Raw genomic sequence first — 17,084 nt, 5'->3', positions numbered from 1 at the left:
GCTACAAAGTCCTCCCCACTGGGCGTCTGGAGGGTCAGGTCTGCATTGGGAAAGAAGGACAGCACCACACTAACTGTCCTGGTAGACGCTGGCCGACCCTCATGGCTGTGAGAGATTCCCAAAGGGAATCCGCTGGCACACACGTGCACCTGCCCACTTCACTGATGGCCTCCTGTCAGGGAGACCTAAGCTTTTCCATGGGGGATGCAGTGCATGTTGGGTAAGACAGAGGCAGTCAGTCAAATCCCTCATCACGCCTCCAAGCGCTCTCCGTTCATGTAGTGGAGAGTCTCCTCATACTGTGAAGTGATAGGGTCCAGGGACAGTTTGAGGCTTTAGTTTATCAGCTCAGATTAATAGAGGTAACCTATTTGGAGGTGAAAATGCATGTACTTCATTCTTGCTTACTCTTCCAGGCGAGATGATGCGTACTGGCCAGAAGCTAAGCGGGCTGCCCTAGATGAACGCTACCATTCTGACTTTCAACCGCCAGGACCGCTTCCACGACTTTGACCACAGGGACCGGGGCCGCTACCCCGATCACTCAGTCGACAGGTCAGTTGCTGACCCTGCCTGCTTGATGCACATTTTCTTGGTCCCAGTTCATTTGTAATGACAGAGAACTCAGGTGGCCCTTCCAGGCTCTAGGCTTCTAAGTTGCAAGCCCACTCAAACTAGCACAGTGGGTTCAACTTGGGAAATGTTTTCCATTTGAGGATCTAAGTGACCTGTCTCTTTATGGTTTCATTTAAATTGCCTTTTTCAGGAGAGAAGGTTCAAGGTCAATGATGGGAGAACGAGAAGGTCAGGTAAGTCAGAGGCTATGATTATTGCCACAGTTTTCCCTGCAGAATTGGTTCTCTTCCCTTCTGCAGCCTCCTTCCTCCTTCATCTGAGTTAGAGAAAGAACAAGTGAGGGAGTACAGCCCCTGTGATGTTTGTGGAGTGATGACGTAAATGGCCTGTGCTTTGTCTTGGCCCATAATCCAGGCAGGTGTTCTGAATCCTTGTTTGGCCTTGACCCTGAGGTTCTGTATACCTAATACCTTAGTGCCTACACTGGTACTAAAGTGCTGGGGAGCCTTGCGTGAATCTGGCGGGGTCCTTGCATGAGTCAGCCCTCCCTTCTTGAGTCTTGGGAAGCAACTCAGTCGGGCCCACACACCCTCTCTCTGTGGGATTAACACATTAGAAAATAAGCTCAATTTTCTCCTTTTCCCCTATCTTACATTTAGATTGAGCACGTTCCCAAAGAGCCTTGACTGTTTAGTGAGTTTCCTTGGAAAATGGGAGGGATGAGAGAAGGTTGTGTCAGGGAATTGTTCTAGCAGAATCGCTGCCCCATGAGTCAGTCTTTTCCCTGACTCAAGCATCGTCGTTTCAGTGCTGCCTTCCTTCCACTCCTCAGAATGTAGCTGGGGATGGCTAAGCTTCTTGGCTACGTCTGAGATGGTCTGTAACCCTCATGTGACTCCTCTTTCTCTGCTCCTGGACCTAAATCTTACATGCAGCTAAATCTAGACCCAGCCTCCTGGGTCTAGACATTGAGCACGGTGCTTAAATGTCCAGGCTCCAGAATCATGACTGGGGTCACAACCTGGTGCCACCACTTTTGCTGAGCCTATTTCTCCAGCTGTGAAATGAGGATTATTTCTGCCGCTTAGAGTAGTAGGAGTTAAATGAGATGTCGTATGTGTCTACGGAAAACGTTCATTCAGTCCTGATGTGTTGCTTTTGATCATTGATAGCTCATTATATGATTAGATGGTGCTGTTCTGAAATGGAAAGTGTTGTTTGTTTTCTCACAGCCACGATCATAAATAATAAGACATAACTGCTGACTTGAACAGCAGATGATGACATCTGACAGAAAGGGAAAAACCAACACAGACCTTCAGAACCTTTTTGCACTGATACGTGGGTGGGTTGGTTGGTTAGAAGAATGTTGGTTAAGTTTCAAAACATTTGGGAGAGAGAAAAATGGGCTTTAGTTAAAGAACTAGGTCTTGCTGAGATGAACTTGCCTATTTTAAGTGCTTCTCTGTCCAGTTTGAAGTCTTCAGAAGGCTGTTGATGGACTGTCATTCCTTTTTTTGGCCACACTCATGGCATGCAGAAATTCCCAGGCCAGGGGTCAAATCCCTGCCACAGCAGTGACTACATCAAGTCCTTCTTAACCACTAGACCACCAGGGAACTCCTAAAAGGTCATTCTTAAAATGTGCCCCAAATGAAATGAAGCTGTGTAAATCATTTGCTATATTTTTTTTAAAGCTGGTACCCCCCTGGAGTTCCTGTCATGGCTCAGCGGTAATGAACCCAACTAGTATTCATGAGGATGCATGTTTGATCCATGACCTTGTTCAGTGGGTTAACATTCTAGCATTGCCATGAGCTGTGGTATAGGTCTCAGACACGGCTCGGATTCTGCATTGCTGTGGCTGTGGTGTAGGCCGGCAACTACAGCTCCAATTCAGCCCCTAGCCTGGAACTTCCACATTCTGCAGGTACAGCCCTAAAAAGACAGCCGCCCCCCCCCCAAAAAATGGTATGCACTGAAGGTATTCGTAGAAAGAAATGTTTTGGGAATCCAGTTTGAGCTGCCCTTATTTCATTTGGCAACACTGACTTTGCTGGACATACTGACATGATTTTTGCCCCTTGAAGGAACAGTGCTGTATTTTGTCCATCTTGTGAAATTGACTTCCTTTTCTTGTGTCAAGGGAAGTGTCAGCACATGTTTGGATGTGGGTGGCCTGGGGAAGCAGACGTCTGTGCTGCCCCTTGTGCCAAGGCCCACAAAGCCAGGGCTCTCCTTGGAGCTGCTGTGTCAGAATGTGCCCTTGGCCTGGGAGATCCCCCTGGACGTGGATGGTGACAGGGTGGCCGGAGCAGTTCCCTACAGGGTATCATTACTGGGATTACTTTTTCCTTCCTGCTCATTGAGAACATGGTTCTGGGACAAAAGGCTCAAGGCCACAGGTTGGGTTTGTGGAACAGCAAGAGAACAGGACCAAGGAGCCAGAGCCACCTTGTCAGCTCCCCTGAAGGTCAGCCTGGACCTTCTTCCAGCCAGCAGGAATGGACTTTGGGTGAAGGGAAAGGAGCTAGGGTGTGAGGCTTCCGACTTCATCCTCCTGGGGGTTGTGCTGGCCAGGCAGTTCACACGGCGGTGCTGCTGAATAGAATGGGGGTTGCCAAAGAGTTGTGCTTTGAGCAAAACAGGACGAGATGCCAGGCCCTGGAGTGAGTTGTCAAAGGACCTCTGGTGGCCTTTCTGCTCTGATGGCTCTGTGTGGCTTGTGATTGTACTCATCAGGCACAGTGTGGTCTGTTCTGGTACGGAGCAGTGGTTCGGCCCCAGCACCCCTCAGTTCATCGGTGCTTTAAATCTCCGCTTTCAAATTGGGCATAACCTAATTCGATCTTCAGCTCCACTTCTCCGTAGACCGTGAGCAGGCTTCGGGGATGTAGCTGGACCACATCTGCTGAAAGGGCCTGTGTGGCCCCAGACAGCGTGCAGAACACCTGCCTGTACTGTCTCAGGCCTCCAAGCGCTTCTGAGTTATTGTCTTTCATTGTTAGTTTCCCCAAGGCCCTGGGATCCAGGGTTGTCCTGAAGGCTTTTTTTGTTCTGACCCTTTAACTTCTAGCATTACCCGGAACGCCACGGAGGACCAGAGCGCCACGGACGGGACTCTCGTGATGGGTGGGGTGGATACGGCTCTGACAAAAGGATGAGCGAGGGCCGGGGGCTGCCTCCTCCACCCAGGTTTGTGTCCTGTGCCTCCCAGTGCCCGCAAGGGTCTTAGGCAGCTGGCAGGATTGATCTGTCCAGCCTGGGGCCCTGGTCTCAGGGATAAGCTGTGTAGGCCCAGTACACTCGCCGCAACCCAAGCTGCCTTTGAGCTCTCAGCAGCACGAGATAGTGAACCAGTTCTGTCCACTGCATTGTCCCAAGGGGCAGAGGGCTGGGCTCCCAGAATGCTAAACCCACCCTCCAGAAGCTAGCGCCATTGCTCTTTTAAAAGGCAGAGATGGGGGCAATCCAAATCAGAGATGTCTTTTTCTAAGGGGCAGACGTGACTGGGGGGACCATGGCCGAAGAATAGAGGATGACCGTGCGTGGCAGGGTGCTGCTGACGGAGGCATGATAGACAGGGACCACAAGAGGTGGCAAGGTGAGGACTGGCCTCGGCTGGGGTGGGTCTTTGTGGAAAAACATCTGGGAAGCTGGAGCTGCAACTGCTGTCCACCTGTGTCTGCTCTTCCTGCTTGGCCTTGCTTCTCCTGGCCTGGGTGGGTGGGTGAGTGAGTGGGTGAGACCTGGCATAGGAGGGTTGCTATGGGTGCCAACGTTCTTCTCTGCTGTGACTTGGTGAGGACACTGGGTGTGTGCTGTGGACCTGCCAGTTATGGGTTGACCTGGTGACCTGAGAAAAGGACTGGAGTTTCCCAAGCCTGTGTCCTCTTAAACCCCCTGTCCTGTGCGAAAAATGTCTCTTGTTTTCTAGGTGGTGAGAGAAGTATGTCTGGTCACTCTGGGCCAGGTCACATGATGAACCGGGGAGGCATGTCAGGGTAAGACGTACCGTCTTTGCATGTGGGCTTGCCTCAGTGAAGGTGTAGAAATAGTCACTCCTTCCCAGCTAACACAGCCCCTGTGTGCACTATGTCCTGGGCAGTGTCCCTGCTGCCTGAAGGGTGCAGGTCTGGCCCCTGGTGCCACTGCTCCAGAAGGAAGAAGCCCCAGAGAGCACGGGTGTGGGGCAGAGCCCACTGTGTGGGGCCATGGGGACCAATCAGAATCTGCCTTTATTCCAGGCGAGGTAGCTTTGCCCCTGGGGGTGCCTCACGGGGCCATGTGATCCCACGCGGTGGCATGCAGGGTGGCTTCGGAGGCCAGAACCGGGGGAGCCGACCCAATGATGCCCGCTTCACTCGCCGCTACTAAGTGCTTGGAACCCTGTGTTACGTCATGTGGCAACAAGAACGTGTTCTGTTAGGATTTCCCTTAAACTGTGTACAATAATTTTTTTTTATCTGCTGCCATATTGTAGCTCAATACAATGTGAATTTGTTTTTTGTTCTTTTGTTTTTTTGTAATAAATGTGTTTCTGTTCACATAGCCTTTATTTATAAAGCGTCGTCTCTTTTTCTCTTCACCTTTAAGTAAAATGACATGATACTCATTAATGCCTAGCCACAGTTCTTCTTTCAGGGAAGGAGGATAGAAAGGAGCAGCTTTCAGGGTGGGGTTTCCCGAAGCTCTTTGCCAGCTGCACACACTTCCCAGCGTGTGTGAGCCCAGGCCTGGAGTTCATTGGACCAGGACTGTCTGGCTTGCACCTCCTCCAGGACTTTGCGATGTACCTCAGATATTTGTTCCATTGCCCACACTCTGCCTCCATGTCTGAGACTTGCTGAATGGGCTGTTTTGCATTTTGTGTGGTAAAATGCACATAACATCAAAGTTACCATCTTAACCATTTAAGGGTAAAACTCAGTGGCATTATGTACATTGTCAGTGCTACATGACCAACCACGCCATCCATCTCCAGGACCTTCTCATCTTCCCCAAACTGCACCTGTGCCCCATTGAACATCCACTCCCCATCCCTGCCCCTGGCCCCCACCATCTACTTTGTCTTTGAATCACACTGTTCTAGGAACCTCATGAGTGGAATGGCATCCTAGAGGAGAAGCAGATGACCGCATGTGATTGTGGGACAGGCACCACCTCCCCACATTAGCTGCATACCCTGCTTGTATGGACAGGGTGGGGACTACCCTATTAGGGGAATAGGGGTCAGAGGCCTGTCTCTTGGCTCCATGGGAAGCGGCCAGTCACCTGTCATCTCTGGGCCCCCTTCTCACGCTCAAGTAGTATCTGGCCCTGGAGGTAACAATGCAATGACCAAGGCTGACCAGGTGCCTGCTCCTCAAGGCCCACAGTCAGGGGAAGACACAGGAGCAGGCCTTCTCACCTCTTGTAATCCCCCTCACCTAGGCCAGACACTTCCCTGTCATGATCCCTACAACCTCTACACACACTTCATGTGGCAACAGGGACTTTGCAGATGGGATTCAGTTAATCTTCCCATGGGAGATTACCCAGGTCTCCAGGTACATCATGTGCTATCAGGAGGGTCCTCGAAGGGAAAAACGGAGGCAGGACTACGCTCCTGCCTGTGAGGACAGAGGAAAGGCCGCAGGCCAAGGATCACAGCAGTCTAGGAGCTAGAAAAGGCAGATTCTCCCCGGAGCCTCCAGAAGGAACCAGCCCTGCCACACCTAGATTTCAGTCAGTGAGAACCATGCTGGACTTTGGACCACCCAGGGTGAACCTGTCCCCAGAAGACATCTGGCAGTGCCAGGAGTCATTGGTGTTTGTCAGGAGTGGATGGTAAGGTGCCGCTGGCTGTTTGGGGGGGTTGGAGGCAGGATGGCCTGCCCAGTATGGCCCCATCACAAAGCCATCCTTCCTGAATGTCAGTGATACCAAACTGTGGCAGTTTGCCCCAGGTGGCAGGCGCTGTGATGGGGCCCCCACAGGGCACTCAGAGAAGGGGCTGGGGAGGTTTCCTGGAGGAGGGGGCATTCAAGCTTGGGGCAGATGCTGCCCCAAGGAGGCCCGAGGGGAGGCAGGGCCCCTCTGAGGAGTCTGGGCTCAAAGAGCCCAGTGGGGAGCCACAGGTGTTTGAACAGGGGAGACTTGGTCATCAGACTTGGATTTTAGGGAGGCAGGCCTGGAGGTGAGAGGAGCAGGGAGGTGGTCTTGGCACTGGCAAGAAATACAAGTCAATAGAGTTCCCTGGTGGCCTGGCAGTTACAGATCTGGCATCACTGCTGTGGGGCAGGTTCAGTTCCTGGCCTGGGAACTTAGGCATGCCATGGACATGGACCAAAGAAAAAGTTGATGGAGAGGAATCAAGGCGAGGTCTGACTGTTTGAGGGGACAGACACAGCCAGCTGCCTAAATGAAGAAGAGGGGGCCAGGAGTGCCAGGCATGCCTCAAGACATCTCCTTCAGACTGGCTTCCTTTCCTGTGGGCTTTGCTGGGCCAGTACTGGGCTAACAGCTGTTCAAGAGCAGGGCAGGAACGGGTGGCCTTGGCAGCTCTACCGCCTGCCTCCATAAAATGATAACAGTGACAGGAGGGTCACAAGGCCTTAGGGAGACCTAGCTTTATGCATGCCTAGCATGAACCCAGCCTATATTCGAGGCCTGGGACTAGGTCTGTGGGGGCTAGAAGGCCTGCACACCAGGAAGGGTCTAAGTCGAACACCTGGGCTCTTGGTAGACAGAAGGAACCATTAACTTGGCAGTGCAGATTTCTTCCAAGTTTCTCCATCCATAAAATAGGCCCACAAGGCTGCTGGAAAGATTCTGTGGCTGGAGTCAGGCTTAAAACCAAGCTCTGCTCTTGGCCTCCATAATGGCCAGCACCATCTCCCTCCTGGGCAGCAGAGGATCAGGGATAGGCCCTGGCCCCACCTATCCCACCCGCTTAGACCTGTTCCCACCTCCACAGGGGCTCAGCAAGGACTGGGGAGTACAGGACCCAGATGGCTTTCACGTGATGCACAGGACATGGGAGGTGCACCTGGAGACCACAATGGCACAGGTCAGTCACTCAGGGCTCTATCCCCCCAAGCTTCAGGGCCAGGCTACAGCCCTCCCCGCTCCTCCCTGGCCCAATGGATGGATGGTCACATGCTGGCTTCTACTCCCCAGCAGAGCCTATGGCATGCCCCGGCCTCCAGTCTGTTTCCCTCATCTGTCATACTGCTATGTCTTCCTGGCTCATGACCCTGGGTGAGCTCTGTCCCTTAAGCCAAGTGACCTAAACCCCAGAACTCTTGGAAACAGAGGATCCCTTGACAGCTCAGGGCACCATTACCCAGGCCTGCTCCCCGACTCCCAGGGGAGCCTCCTGAGCCAGCTGCTGGCTATCACCCAAGCCCACCTCCTAGCCAGTCTGGACAGATTCTTTTTTTTTTTTTTTGTCTTTTTGCCTTTTCTAGGACCACTCCCACGGCATATGGAGGTTCCCAGGCTAGGGGTCAAATTGGAGCTGTAGCCGCCGGCCTACACCACAGCCACAGCAACGTGAGATCCGAGCCGTGTCTGCAACCTACACCACAGCTCATGGCAATGCCGGATCCTTAACCCACTGAGGCCAGGGGTTGAACCCGAAACCTCATGGTTCCTAGTTGGATTCGTTAGCCACTGAGCCACGACGGGAAGTCCTGGACAGAGGTTCTATCCTGCTGTCACTACAGTGGGATGCCCTCTGTGGCTAAGTGCCAGGGCCTCGCAGGAACATCTCAAAGACCCACTCTCCCAGAGCTGCCACCCTCCCAGAGCTCCAGATGGGAAGACGTTTAGGTCACCAGGCAGCTGAGCCAGTGTGGGCAGGGGTGTCAGAGAAGGCTTCCTGGGGGGCAGGGGACATGTGGTGGACAGGGAAACCCCTGCACAGCCATTGCTGCCAGGTCTGTGCTCCTCAGGAATCCCCAGGCTGTAGGGAGAGGGTGGAATGAGAGTGGAGATCAGGCAAGGGATGGGAGGGACTAGACCAGGCGAGCAGATCAGTGAGCTAAGCAAGACAGCAGCTGTGAGAGCTCCTGGCCATGGAGAACAGCCCTCACCCCCAGACTGCACTACCCTGGGCTCAACCAACCATGAGCTGAGGAAACCCCCGACCCAGGTGGGCCCTCAGCACTTTCTCAACCCTTTCCTGGAGCCCCAAGCCCAAGGGCCAAGGTCTGCTCCCACCCCCCACACACCAGGTCAAGGGCTCATCAGTGGGCAGGGCCCAGACACAAAGGGTGAACCACGGTCAAGGTCAGGCTTGATGAGCCCCCAGGATCCAGAAGCTCAAGCCTTGGGGGCCAGCACAGAGGTCAGGGAACATTTCCAAGTCCTTTATTGAGCCGGCAAGGCTGGGAGCTGCCCTCAAGCATGGGGTCCAAGTCTGGTGTCCATGGTGCCTTGTTCCCACCTGGGGCAGGCAGCCTCCTCTGACAGGCTACTTGGTTCGCTCCTTCAGGTATTCCCAGCCCTCCTTGGAGTACTCTCGAGCCTTGGAGGGGGCCACAGACAGAGCCGACATCACCTTGATGATGCCTGTGGGGAGGGAGGGCCAGGTGCCTTCAGCGAGGACTTTTACAGGCAGCAGCTCTGTCAATTCCATGCAAGGAAAACAGGCAAGGGCCACACTCACTCTGTTGTGGCCCCAGGCCCTCAAAGGAGGCGCCATCTGGCTCCCACCTCCCTGGAATCTCCACCTCCTTTTCTCCTTCAGATCCACAGGAGGTGCACACAGAGTTGGACAGGGAGTGACGAAAAGGAATGGCCAAGAAGGAAGGTGGGAGGTATCTGCAGCCAACCCCCCAGGTAGATGGCCTGGGGCCTACCTGAATTCCAGTAGTCCCGTATGTGAAAGTTAAACTTTGGAGGGGCTGGGAGCTGGGAAGAGAGAGGGAAAAGGGGCTGCTGAAAGGGTAAGGCCCAGTAACCCCAGCCGCCCTCACAGGCAGGGAGAGCAGCACATGCCCCACGGCAGAGGATGCCCAGCAGGGCTGGAGGGACCAGGATCAAAGGCCACCCCAGAGCAGACACCCCAGCTCCCACCAAGCTTTAGTCTCGATCCCAGCTCGGGGTACCTGGGGTATCTTCAGGCCAGTCTGCTCGCACACGTACTGGCTGAACTGGTACACAGCAGGGGGGACCACCTCCTCGGCTTTCTGAAGGGCAGCCTGGCTCTTGTCGCTGGGCCCCAGCAGGTCCTGGTCATATACCAGGTAGATAGCGCCCCCAGCCACACTGCCCTTGATGAGGAACCTGCAGGGAAGGAAAGGAACCACAGGGTAGGGGTGGGGGCTCAAGTCCAAAGAGTGACATACCTGAAGCCAGGCAGCTAATGGGGAAGCACAGGGCACCTTGGGAGCCAAGAGGCGTGCATGAGCCCTCCCATGCACAACATTTAGAGTGTACAAAAGGCAGAGGTACTCAGCTCTGTTTAGTAAACTGAAGCCTGGAGAGGCACAATGTCACTTGAGATCCTGCAGAGGGCAGGGGTCAGTGAAAACAAGACCACTGACCGCTTTCTACCTTCCAGCCCCGAGAGGAGCCAGCGGGGGTCCCTGGTCGTTTCCTGTGTCAAACGCTGCTCTGGGTGCACATTAACTTCCCAACAAACGCATGCGACACTCCCATTTTACAGATCAGGCAGCTGAAACTCGGACGGGTCTAGTGTACGGAATGCAGAGGGAAGGAGTCGCTAGGAAGCGGGAAGGAGGCGACGGGAGGGAGAACTCGGTAAGCTCCACCCTATCTGAACCGACACGGGAGACCTGACACTACGGCAGCGAAGAGCCGGTCGTAAGCAAACCAGACGGGGGTGCCCGCAGAAGGAAATATTTTGGGGGCTTGAGGCCCGCCCAGTAGCCCCACGAACCTCATCAGCGACCACACTCGAGGTACCATGATCACTCAGCTCCGCGCGCAAGGACACTCGGCTCGCCCGCCGCTTCCGGTCGCGGCGCCGCAGAGGCCTCTGGGAAGCGTGGTCGCCTGTCAGGCGCAAAGGCCTCCGGGACGCCAGAGATGGGTTTCTGTTCCGCTGCAAAATGAGTCCTCGAACCTTAGTCTTCGGGGCCGGCAGCCGCAAAGCTGTCTGGGAAAAGTAGTTGTCACGTCCAGTAAGGCTCTGGAAAGCTAGTTTACGCGGCCAGGCCTCCTGGGAAATGCAGTTCGGAGCGGAATGGCCCTGGTGACGTGAAGGAAAGAGGAGTTGGGTGTCTGGAGTAAGGCCTGAGGGTGACACACGAGATTTCGGCACCTGGGAGATCCACCAGCGCAGGCCTGGGAAGAGAGTACCGGAAAGCCGGTTGTCACGGCAACACGAAGGCGGAATTTAGGAGATAGGCGGGCCTTAGTCACGTGGTCGAATCTGTGTGGCTTCACTACAGGGGCGGGGACAGAAGGTAGCCCGGCTGAGGCTGTTGCCCGGCAACGCCGGGCGCGGAGATTCCAAAAGTCTAGCCCCTCCCCCTGAGTAGGTGGGCTCTTGGTCACGTGACTCAGACCCTACTGGAGGGGGCGCGGTCGGCGGCCATCCCGACACCGCGGTAAAGAGAGGGCGGGGAGGTACGCGCGTGGCTCCCAAGCCCGGACCCCAGCCCCACTGGACGGCGGGAGAAACTGAGTGGGTGAGTGCGCGGTTGTGAGCATGCAGTGGGCTGCACGCCCTCTTTGTCCAGATGGGAAACTGAGGCCGGGCGAGGTCATGAGGCCAGTGGGTTCTGTAAGGATCAGGTTTCCGCTTTTCCTCCCTCTTTGCAGCCTGGGTGTTTCATCCATCCATTCATTCATCCACCCACCTAGCTATCACCCAGCCCTTGCGGGGCTGCTGTGTTCAGGACCCGGTTGAAAGAGGGCTAAGCTGAGGCCCTTCAGGGCTTTCCCTGGAAGTGGCAGATCGTCCCCTGCTGAGGGGACGCCGGCGTGACTGGGTAAGGCCGAGGAGTTCATTTTTCTGCGAACTGGAAGATTCATAGATAGGACGTAGGGTAAATGAAGATGAACAGAAAGGCGGCGACCAGACTTTCTGGGTCTTGTGGGCTAAGGTGAGGAAATGGTCTCCATTCCGGACAGTGAGAAGCCTTGGGAGGGTTTGGAGCAGGAAGGAACATTCCAGAATTTTTTTGGACAAAGATCCCTATGGCTGCTTGGAGAGAATAGAGTGGGAGGAAGGGAGTGTGAAGATGCGAGAGCCAGAGAGAAGGCAGATGGAACTTTGCAGTAGGGACAAAGGAGGTAGGACTGATTCAGTGCTTGGAGATCTGGGGGCTCTCCAAGGCCACCACCTCTCAGCCTCCTGGGTTCTAGAAGTCTACCTCTCTTCTTTGCCCCATGGAATTCACAGGATAGAAACTCCAAGATATATGATTGGCCTGTGCCCTTTTCAGGGGAGGCCCATGATCCACTGAACTTAAAGCACCTGGCCCATTCTCCCTGGAACAAGTAAATCAGCTCCCACAGCTGAAATCACATCTTAACCCTGATGTCATGGGCACATCTGTCTCCCATATCCTATTCCTTCTGGGTATCTCCAGACCAAGTTGTTTTTCTGAGCTTCCCCAGCTCTCACCTCCTACATTCCTCCTATCACTTTGGGCCAGTCTAGTATATAGTCAGCACTTACTGCATGTCTGGCAGTTTAGGACATCGAAGATCCAAAAGTGATCAGCACAGGAGTTCCCATTGTGGCACAACAGGATTGGCAGTGTCTTGGGAGCTCTGGGATGCAGGTTCAATCCCCAGCCAGACACTGTGAGTTTAAGATCCAGCATCACTGCAGCTCTGGCTTAGTTCGCAACTGTGGCTTGGAACTGACGCTGGCCTGGGAGCTCCATATGCTGCAGGGTGGCCAAAAAAGGAAAAAAAGTGAGCAACACAGAAGCAGGTTTCTGTTTCCTTCCAGCCTTCATGGAGCTGAGTTTAAGGGGAGTGAGGGATCCTAAACATGTAACAAATCATCACGGTGATTTCAGGGGATGACAAATACTCAGAAGGAGAAGAAAGTTCTACAGGTAGGGGAGAGAGGGGGACTGGGAACAGGTGTTTTAGAGAAGGAAGCCAGGGAAGTGCCCTCTGAGCAGGTGGTTTTTGCGGTGACACTTGAAAGAGCGAGCCATTGGGTTATATTTGGAAAGAGCATTCCTCACAGAGGGAACAGCCAGTGCAAAGGCTCCGAGGCAAGATGGTGACTGGCAGGTTCTGATTAACGGCGAAGAGGCTGGTGTGGCCAAGCAGAATGAACAAGAGGGGCTGGTCTAATCAGGGCCTTTTTGGTCACCGAGGCTTTTGTTTTAAATGAAAACAGGCAGGGTTTTCAGCAGGGGGAGGAGATTACTGCAGCCATTCAGGTGAACTGTATAATGCCTTTGACCAGATGGTGGCTATGGAGATGGAGAAGAGAGAGCAGAGCCACAGCCTGGGGCATTACCGCATGCTCTATAAAAAAAAAAAAGATGCACTTGGGGAAATGGGTTTAACTGGGGTGTGACTGTGGGCCAGGCCTCTCTCCCACTGCAGACCCAGTGAAGGCCATGAAGGTGCTGCTCCTCACGGGGCTGGGAGCCCTGTTCTTCGCCTATTATTGGGGTGACAATTTTGACCCAGGTGAGTGCCTGGGGTGGAGGAGGGAGGATCGGTCGGTCTGGCCGTCCTGTCCAACCCCAAGCTGACCACCCTTGCTCCCTTCCAGCCAGCCTCCGTGGAGCCCGTGTGCTGTTAACAGGAGCCAGCGCAGGCGTTGGGGAGGAACTGGCATATCATTATGCGCGCCTGGGCTCACACCTGGTGCTCACTGCCCACACCGAGGCTCTCCTGCAGAAAGTGAGACCCTAGTTCCAAGTTTTATGGTGGGGCAGGGGGTGGGGAATGAGGGCAGAGGGGAACAGGGCCTGGGTTTGAATGCCTGTAAGTGTCCAGGCTTCCTGTGTGGCCTTGGGCAAGTCACTTAACCTCTTTGAACCTTGCTCCCCTTCGTTTGCAAAACACAAATGATAAAAGCACCTTCTCCTGGGTTGTGGTGTTGATGTAGGAAGACAGTTGTAAAGCTAAGAGGTTTCCTCACTAAATGGGAGTATTGATAGAGACCAAAGGCTGAGCTGGTAACTAGTGTTCTCAAGCTCAAGAGCAGGGTGGGTAGACACTTCTAAGTAACAGCCTGATGTTACTTCAAGGAAATGTACACCTCTTAGGGATTCACCTTCCAAAATTTCAAGAGAGGCCAGAAATCTCCAGATTTATTTGAAATCTTAAGTTTTAAGTGATGATTGAACAACAGAAAAGTGGCCCTTACAATGTTGAATGTAACCAGAGGCCCACAGGAGGGGGGAGGGGGCTTCAGGCTGGGGCCCCAATGGGGCGGTCAGGTGCGGGGGGAGGGGGGTGCAATCTGGGAGGGAGGAGCCCAAGGGAAGCTCTGCCCCGCTCCCCAGGTGGTAGGGAACTGCCGGAAGCTGGGCGCTCCCAAGGTCTTCTACATCGCTGCGGACATGGCCTCCCCCGACGTGCCCGAGCGCGTGGTGCAGTTCGCTCTGGACAAGCTGGGTGAGGGGCGGGGCGTGGAGTCTGGGACCGTGGCCCAGGCCTTAGGGGCCTGACTCAAATTGGGGCGGGGGTGTGGTGTCTGAGGGCGGAGATTTATGGGTATGGGGGCGTGGCTAGGGTGGAGTCTCATTACATCCTGGGGGCGGAACTCTGGACGGGTTTCATTGCATCTGGGATGAAGCCTGGTAAGGGAGTAGGGCGGGGTCTCTTTGATTTTAGGGCCTTACCTGGCGTGGAGCTTATTGCACCTATGCTCAAGTCAGAGCTTTTGCTGGTTCAAGGGGTAGAGCTAGAGGCGGGTGTCTCATTGGGCCCGGGGGCGGAGGGGGCAGAGCCCCAAGGACTGGCTCAGGGCTGACGGGCCTTTCCGGGCCAGGAGGGCTGGACTACCTGGTGCTGAACCATCTCGGCGCCGCCCCGGCAGGCACGCGGGCCCGCAGCGCCCAGGCGATACGCTGGCTGTTGCAGGTGCTGTGCTCCTCCGCGGCTCGGTCCCCTCTTGGCCCAGACTCAGCCCTCCCGCCCCTCCTACCCATTCCCCTCGAGCTCTGCCCCGCCCATCTCCAGACCCCGCCTTTCCTGACTCTAGGCTCCGCCCTGGCCTTGGCTCCGCCCTTGACCCTGTGCTCCCCCACAGTCCTCGAGCCCCGCCCCTGCCTACCAAGGCTCCGCCCCATGCCCCCTCCTGGCTTGGGTTCCTCCTCTGCCTGGTGACTCGCAGTCGCCACCTTCAGGTGAACTTTATAAGTTACGTGCAACTGACTTCGTTGGCGCTGCCCAGTCTGACTGACAGTAAGGGCTCCCTGGTGGTGGTGTCTTCTTTGCTAGGTACGTGCACCCGGGGCGGGGAGTGGGGAAGGTACGGGGCTCGGTGCGATGCGGACGACCCTGGAGGGGACAGGAAGGCTTCCTGAAGGAGGCGCAGCGGCGTCTGGCAGCTCAGCAGCTGCCCTCCTACGCTCCCAGGCCGCGTGCCCACATCCTTCTCTAGCCCCTACTCGGCGGCCAAGTTCGCGCTGGACAGCTTCTTCGACTCTCTTCGGCGAGAGCTGGACATGCAAGATGTGAACGTGGCCATCACCATGTGTGTCCTGGGCCTCCGAGATCATGCTTCAGCCGCTGAAGGAGTCAGGTGAAGCCCAGAACTGGAGCTGGGGGGGGGGGGGCGGCGCTAAGCCTCAGCCACAGGACCCACGACACTCTGCCTTACCCAGGGGTGTCACGAGGGCCAAGGCGGCCCCAGGGCCCAAGGCAGCCCTGGCTGTGATCCGTGGCGGTGCTACACGGGCCTCCGGTGTCTTCTACCCATGGCGCTTCCACCTGCTCTGCCTGCTTCGGGGCTGGCTGCCACACCCGAGGGCCTGGTTCATCCGCCAGGAGCTCAACATCACCGCCTCTGCTGCTGCCTGAGCTCCTGGCCAGGTGCCCCTTCATCTCCCCGGAAGACTTTCCAAGAAGGCATCCTAGAGCTGGGACACCTCCGAGATAGTGGCCCAGGCTCAAGAGAAAGTCATCAAGACAGCAAAGTAAAACGGAGAAAAACCATCAGCACCTAAAAACAATCAAAACTTAAGGTGTGTCGGGCATCTTGTCAGGGATTTGGAAGGCAAGTACCTCAACCTTCCCAGCTGCATCGATGATATGATTGCTGCTTCCATTTTGCAGATGAATGAACTAAAGCTCAGAGAAACCATGTGACTTGCCCCAGGGCCCTGGCCACATCAAACAGGTCACAACACCGAGCCAACCAAGGAACCCTATCTCCGACCTGAAGCCACCTCATCCCGGCTTAGTCCCTTCAGTTCACTCAGCCTGGAAGCCTCCCCCAACCCTTGCCCCAAGCAAGGGGGCAAGAGAAGCGGTCTACTTGAGGATGGGGTCTGAGGAGGGGGAGAAGGAAAAGAACGGGTTCTGCACTGGATCCTGTCTCCTGTTTGATAATAAAAATCCCTCTTCCCTTGCAATCTGGTGTTCAAATTCCTTGGTCCTTCCAATTTGCTAGCAGTAGGCAGGTGAAGAGGGATGTGAGTACCGGCGCCAGAACTCTCAATTTCATTTCACAGGTGGAGAAATGGAGGCTGAGAGACAGGTGGACCTCATCCAGGAAGTCAGGAATGGGAGGAGAGAGGAAGGGTTTGTGGACCGAAGGCTTTATTTGCAGCATTCGAAGTACATGGTTTGTGCACCAATAATGGTAAGTGCTACCATTGTTACTGCTTTTACGGGTCAGGAAATTTAGAGGGGAAGTCAGTGACAGAAGCTGCAATTCTGACACCAGACTGTCTCTCCTTAAGGCAAAGTGTGGGCTGCATCTGCACATCACGAATATTTACGCTAATGAACTAAAAATTGACACTTTCCCTAAAATGGTAAATCAGCACTGCTTGCATAAAGGAAAAGCAACTGTAAAGATTGTAACTGAAAAGCAATTGTAAAGATTAAAACAGTAGAATGAATACAATGTTAGCTGTTAGCTGTCCTAATCTTCAAGATTAGCAGTTTGAAGGGCTAACCCCAAACAGACAAGCCCCAAATTGATACTCTCTTGAAGATAAATAGGATTGAAAAATTAAAAACCGGGAAATACTTGTTCGCACCACACCTCCCATCCCTGCGCCTCAGATTACATCAAGTTATATCAAATGCCAACAGGGGGCACAAAATCACAATGCTTTCCTTAGCTCTACCCCAGAACTTGACCTCTCACGTAGTAAAACCAGTACCTCGGTGGAAGTTTTATTTTGTCACAGGTATCGTTATATATTAGTAAAATAGTTTGGAATAGGTACTGTTATTGTCACCATTCTGCAAATGGAGAAATTCAGGTAGTGGGAGGTGAAGTCTCATTGCACAGGGACAGCCAGCTGACAACAGAAGTAGAATTCCAACACTCCACAGACTGGCAGAGGGAGGCGTCGCAACCACAGCCACGCCCACCCAGTCCGACTCCTGGT

The 17,084-nt window shown here is 54.4% G+C and overlaps 3 protein-coding genes across 5 annotated transcripts in view; 2 read left to right on the top strand and 1 right to left on the bottom strand.

Annotated features, from left to right (window-relative positions):
* The window catches only part of SAFB (scaffold attachment factor B), a 34,381-nt gene extending 29,254 nt beyond the window's left edge, over nt 1-5,127 (top strand). The window contains 7 exon segments of the mRNA XM_047777399.1: nt 417-491; nt 493-555; nt 767-809; nt 3,653-3,771; nt 4,074-4,180; nt 4,514-4,580; nt 4,824-5,127. Of these exon segments, the coding sequence (XP_047633355.1) occupies nt 417-491; nt 493-555; nt 767-809; nt 3,653-3,771; nt 4,074-4,180; nt 4,514-4,580; nt 4,824-4,953 (604 nt within the window). The 3' untranslated portion in view covers nt 4,954-5,127.
* Nucleotides 5,128-8,915: 3,788 nt separating this feature from the next.
* MICOS13 (mitochondrial contact site and cristae organizing system subunit 13) lies at nt 8,916-10,877 on the bottom strand. Its single transcript, XM_047777397.1, has 4 exons — nt 10,466-10,877; nt 9,672-9,849; nt 9,423-9,474; nt 8,916-9,132 (listed from the first exon to the last, which is right to left on the bottom strand). Exons 1-4 carry the CDS (start codon nt 10,492-10,494, stop codon nt 9,035-9,037), a joined length of 357 nt encoding a protein of 118 aa, XP_047633353.1. The 5' UTR covers nt 10,495-10,877; the 3' UTR covers nt 8,916-9,034.
* Nucleotides 10,878-10,978: 101 nt separating this feature from the next.
* HSD11B1L (hydroxysteroid 11-beta dehydrogenase 1 like) lies at nt 10,979-16,094 on the top strand. 3 transcript variants are annotated; one of them, XR_007134475.1, is made up of 9 exons: nt 10,979-11,219; nt 13,108-13,194; nt 13,280-13,410; nt 14,001-14,130; nt 14,507-14,598; nt 14,865-14,958; nt 15,097-15,262; nt 15,345-15,704; nt 15,796-16,094. XR_007134475.1 is itself a non-coding variant. In XM_047777396.1 (8 exons), the coding sequence occupies exons 2-8, from the start codon at nt 13,122-13,124 to the stop codon at nt 15,538-15,540; spliced, it is 864 nt and encodes a 287-aa protein (XP_047633352.1). In that variant the 5' UTR covers nt 10,979-11,219; nt 13,108-13,121; the 3' UTR covers nt 15,541-16,094. The 3 variants fall into 3 exon arrangements, 2 of the variants coding, with proteins under 2 accessions (XP_047633352.1, XP_047633351.1); XM_047777396.1 differs by having other exon boundaries at nt 14,019-14,130; nt 15,345-16,094; XM_047777395.1 differs by having other exon boundaries at nt 15,345-16,094.
* Nucleotides 16,095-17,084: the final 990 nt, after the last annotated feature.

Source organism: Phacochoerus africanus, chromosome 4, assembly GCF_016906955.1.
Source record: "Phacochoerus africanus isolate WHEZ1 chromosome 4, ROS_Pafr_v1, whole genome shotgun sequence".
Lineage (NCBI taxonomy): Eukaryota > Metazoa > Chordata > Mammalia > Artiodactyla > Suidae > Phacochoerus > Phacochoerus africanus.
This window is presented reverse-complemented; position numbering and strand designations above follow the sequence as displayed.